Genomic DNA, 4,955 nt, shown 5'->3' on the forward strand with positions numbered 1-4,955 from the left:
CGTATGAACCCTTTGTACGAACAAAAGTAAGAGAAATTTAGGATAAAAATACGAACATGTTCTTGCATGAGGCCCAATGAAACATTGAATATCCACGATTTGAGGTCGGAGCGGTCCTGACGTCCTTCTGAGCCGATTAGATCGTTCGTAACAAAACACACACGGCAGGAACAGCTCCTAAGGTTATCTTTAGAGCATCATGATAATTGGGACATTATTAAAATTCTTGGCACATGTGAACCGGGAGTTAACTGCCATAAAGCTGAAATAAGATTAGTTTTGGAAAAATGCTGTTAATGTACAACGTTTAACTAGAAATTCTACTTTAATCATCTTTACTAGTATTTGAAGGTTTAGAAACGACAGATTTGAAATGCAGAGACAATGCAAATCTGTCAAAGTTTCAGTGCATGAAGAGGAGCGTGATCAGACCCCCTGCTGCATCCCATCCTGCAGGGTCAGAGCATGACAACATTCTGCACTCGGTGAAGTCCAAACGGGACATACCCGAGGTTGAGGTGTTTGAGCTTCTGGAGGCTGCTTATCTGAGTTGGGAGTTCCTCGATCTGGTTGTTGAACATGTTCAGGACTTCCAAGTTCTTCAGCTCGGAGATGTTTGGAGGCACAGCTGCACAGAAGACAGGTTTACACGCAGAGAAGACACTCATTAAAAGCCTTTGTTTGGGCTCAGGAGAATAACCTCTTGTTCCCCCTCGGTTTTAAAATAAAACCTTTTGATTGACACACGACAGACACTTCTGCTGTCTCGTGTGATGTTTCAGGTTTAGACAGTTTATCAGATGTTGCAGGGACAGCATAGAGGAAACATCTCACCTGTCAGCTTGTTGTGGCTGAGGACCAGCTGGGTGATGTTAGAAAGAGTGACTGAAATCACACAGGATATTGTATTAAAAGGCAGCATTTACTATTTCACTTAGTTCAGCAACGTTCTTTCATCATTACAGCCGCATTTCAGAGGAACACTACCCACACCTCCACAGACTGTTCCACTAATGTAATAACAATGATCTGGATCGTTGTTTCTAAATGATTTCACATTAAAACAGCCCTGACTGTGTTTAACATCACGGAGGACGTGAAGGCCGTGTCTTACAGAGACCCGGAATGTCCAGCATGTTAGAAATCCCTCTGTCACACATCTCCACCTCAGGAAGACTCTTGTCTCGACTTTCCTCCACTATCTTCTTCAAAGACTTGGACATGGCGCTTCTTAAAACAGCAGAACAAAACAGAGACGCTTTAAAAGCCTGGAAGTTCAACGATATAAAGTTAAAAGATTAAAAAAAAAAAAAAAAAACCTTTGACGGCTCCTATCGAGCGGACACAAGCGGAAAAATGGAAAATCGGAAAAAGTTTTTGGTGAAGCTCCCGACAGACCGGATGTTCGAGTGGACGCCCTCCTTCCTTTTTAGGGCATTTCCTCCTCCACGATAAACTGGAGCGATGCATCCGGGTAATCAGTCAAACTTTCCCGTTGTTCCCGTCCTTCTCTGGAGAAAACATGCCTTCCGCAGTTTTCCTGATTGATTAATAAAGATATAATACATCTCCGTGGTAATATGTCTATGAACCAAACTATTTAAAAACAAAACAAAAGTTTTTATTTTGAAGTCTAACCGGAAGTATCTTTTTTCTAAACTTTATTTGTAAAGACACACGATACATTCTAGTTCCAGAGAATACGTTTCATGTGAAAAACACAATTACAAACTGAAATAGTATTACAGGAGTTTTCTTAAAATACTACATTTTTAAAATATAAATAGTCCACACGTGTGTAGCATTTTTTAAAAGGCAGCTGGTATTTTTTTTTTTTGTAGAATTTTATAACAGTGAGGCGTAAATCTGTTATCATCCAGAAGATGGAAGCAACGCAACCAAAAGGCCACCAGCTGCTGTTAAACCCGCAGAAGAAGACCGGCTCATGTCCTAGCTATTGATGCATGTGTACAGTTGTGTACCCATACCACCATGGAGGGTTTGAGGGTCCTAGAGCTGTACAGTGGTATAGGAGGGATGCATTTCGCCTTAAAGGGTAAGTACGGATAGTTAGGGACCTTCTTTGTCCTTCTCTCCGTCGTTGTTCATGGAGGTTCGGGTTCCTGAGTAACAGATGTGGTTGTGAGGAGATTATGAGGTAACAACAACAACAACAACAACAACAACAACGCGTTAACGAAGCCGAAGTTAGTTTCTGATTTGACCACAGGGACATCCCGCAGCTTCTGTTCGAGCTGGAAGTTATTTTACTTTATCACAGCTGAACTAAATAAGTTTCTTCTTCTTCTTCTTCTTCTTCTTCTTCTTCTTCTTCTTCTTCTTCTTCTTCTTCTTCTTCTTCTTCTTCACCCAAATGACTAAGCCTGTGGCTTCATAACTTCTTGTTTTTCATACCGTATGTAGAAAGTGGCACACCTGCCCAGGTGGTGGCAGCCATCGACATAAACACCACAGCCAATCAAATCTACAAGCACAATTTCCCAGACACCCCCGTCTGGAACAAAACCATTGAGGTTGGTTAAATTGCACAATAGAAGCAAAGTCAGATATGTGATAAATAATTATGCTACACGTGGAATAAAGAGATAAATCACTAACTTGCTGAACAGATAAATAAATGTTTTCTGTCTTTACTTAGGGCATAACGTTAGACGACTTCAATAAGTTATCTGTTGATATGATCATGATGAGCCCTCCCTGCCAGCCTTTTACCAGGTAAGTCCTTTTTCTAAACTTTGTTTTGTAAACACTGAGAAAAGGGTGAACTGACTGCGAGGCAACTGTCTGATTTTAGCCGGGACATCCTGTGGAGACTGTTCCACATTTTCACTCCTCTCAAGATGGCACTCCCACAGTTTCCACATGTAACTCAACCACAGCTGTTTGGGAGAGATGTCTGCTCTGCTCCCATCATGCACCTGCCAGAGCAGGGCCGACTCCCAGCAGAGACGGTGCAGACAGATGAGAGAAGGAAAGAAATAGTGCAACTTAGTGAAAGTAGTTTTGTTTTTCGTTTATCTGAAGAAGCTGTAAAGTAAAGATGGTGTGATGTAATTATGTTTGTGATGTAATAATTGTCGTCGCATGAAAGCAGAAACACGTTGGAATAATGCCAGAAAAGTCTGCGTGTATGGTCATAAATAATGATTTAATTCTGAGCGACAAACAGACAGGACTCAATCAGGAAGCTCCGTCGGCCTGTCGCTGACACGTCAGCGGACACAGCCAATAATATACACCATGATAACATCATATGACATGCTTGTAACCAATCACAGATCGCCTAATGTACTGTCCAGCCAATCACAGGGCTCCCAGCTCAAAGAGTGTCTTATCAAACAAGAGAGTTCAGTCCGTTGCGGAGTCCTGACGTCTGGACAAACAGATTAACATTGAACATGTGAAACAGATAGATAATTAGTCCATAACAATAATGATTGCTCCTCACAGTGGGGCGTGAAGGCAGCTGGGATTTTGATCAATCTTTTTCAGACTAACACCCCTGTGTTTTATATCTTTTTTTATAAATGTATTAATTCATTTTGTGTTATCACTTTGACCCGTGTCTGTTGTTGCAGGTTGGGGCTTCAGGGGGATATTGCTGACCCCAGAACAAAAAGCTTCCTCTACATTCTGGATCTTCTGCCAAGGTATTAACAAATCCAATATAGATTTTGATTTTCCACCCTCTGGTCTTTACAACAACCGTTGTTAAATAAAGTGTAATAGCTCTTTAGTCTGTAATGATAATAATAATAATAATGTGAACACTGATGGGTTGTTGTAGCTGTGTATTTATCATATTGATAAAACACAAGTTTCTAAGTGAAAACTCAGCCTTACTCATAATTTAAGCATGAATCTAACACTGGCATGTTTCATCTCTTTATTGTCTGTCCAGGCTTCACAAACAGCCTCAGTTCATCCTGCTGGAGAACGTGAAAGGGTTTGAGAGTTCCTCTGCCAGGTAAACACTGAGGAGAAGCCGTAGCATCAAAACGCTGAAAGGTTGACCAACAATACAGAAACATGTAGAATCTTTTTTTTTTCTTGGAGAAGTTGTTTAACTGGTCAACAAACTCACTGTACATTGTCTCAAAATCTGAGGTGTTTTCTGGACCTTCTGGTTCATCACCACATTGGTGGGACATAGGAGGGACTTGGACCCTTGTTATAACTGTTAGGGCTTCAGGTGGTTGAATAGTTTTTACCTTATTTTGAGGTTTCTGCTTAGTTTATTTGACAAGTTTAATGTGAGTATGTCAAGGGGGAGTGGTTAGTGAAGGAAATACTTCAGTTTCAAATTAAAAGTCTTTAATCTTTGTGTTTAACGTGACATCATCTGGTTTGAGGGTAGAGTCTTAACTCTATATTTGTGCTTTACAGGGAGCGTTTGGTGCAAACACTGATGGGCTGTGGATACATTTTCCAGGAATTCATGATCTCACCAACAACTGTAAGAAACTCAGTTTTAATAATTTTATATCGTTGGAGTTAGGTGATATCACATATCTTTAAATATTCAAGAGATGTTGATTGTGTTATTGTTATATTTTAGGTTGGAATTCCAAATTCAAGGCTGCGTTATTTCCTGATTGCTAAGATTTCTGCAGAGAACGTCAGCATCCAGACAAAGTCAAAGGTAAAGTTTGACCCTGTTCTGGTGTGGATGGATCAAGTGTGATCAGTGTCAACATATATTTCTGGGCTGGAAATGTTTTTTATTGGTAGGTAACTTTTATAAAAATGTAATTTTTACATATTTGTTTAAGCTGTCACTATGTCCTGACAGTAGAGTATGAGACAGGTAATCTGTAAAAGAAAGAGAAAGAAAGAAAGAGAAAAGACAAGGAAGAGGTCGGTCAGAAACAGCCAATCAGAGCCAGGGGGCGTGTCCTAGCAGTGTGTGTGTGTGTGTGTGTGTGTGTGTGTGT

General features: G+C 40.5%; 2 protein-coding genes across 2 annotated transcripts in view; one reads left to right on the forward strand and one right to left on the reverse strand.

Moving 5' to 3' along the window:
* The window catches only part of rsu1 (Ras suppressor protein 1), a gene marked incomplete in the record, with an annotated part of 16,806 nt that extends 15,391 nt beyond the window's left edge, over window positions 1–1,415 (reverse strand). The window contains 3 exon segments of the mRNA XM_014023782.1: window positions 508–628; window positions 835–885; window positions 1,115–1,415. Of these exon segments, the coding sequence (XP_013879236.1) occupies window positions 508–628; window positions 835–885; window positions 1,115–1,223 (281 nt within the window).
* Window positions 1,416–1,832: 417 nt separating this feature from the next.
* trdmt1 (tRNA aspartic acid methyltransferase 1) overlaps window positions 1,833–4,955 on the forward strand; it is a 6,963-nt gene continuing 3,840 nt past the window's right edge. The window contains exons 1-7 of the mRNA XM_014023780.1: window positions 1,833–2,056; window positions 2,425–2,534; window positions 2,660–2,736; window positions 3,600–3,671; window positions 3,923–3,988; window positions 4,408–4,477; window positions 4,580–4,663. Coding sequence (XP_013879234.1) covers window positions 1,993–2,056; window positions 2,425–2,534; window positions 2,660–2,736; window positions 3,600–3,671; window positions 3,923–3,988; window positions 4,408–4,477; window positions 4,580–4,663 — 543 coding nt within the window. The 5' untranslated portion in view covers window positions 1,833–1,992. The remainder of the gene's footprint in view (window positions 2,057–2,424; window positions 2,535–2,659; window positions 2,737–3,599; window positions 3,672–3,922; window positions 3,989–4,407; window positions 4,478–4,579; window positions 4,664–4,955) is intronic.

The sequence above is a fragment of the Austrofundulus limnaeus genome, unplaced genomic scaffold (assembly GCF_001266775.1).
Source record: "Austrofundulus limnaeus strain Quisiro unplaced genomic scaffold, Austrofundulus_limnaeus-1.0 Scaffold390, whole genome shotgun sequence".
Classification (NCBI taxonomy): domain Eukaryota; kingdom Metazoa; phylum Chordata; class Actinopteri; order Cyprinodontiformes; family Rivulidae; genus Austrofundulus; species Austrofundulus limnaeus.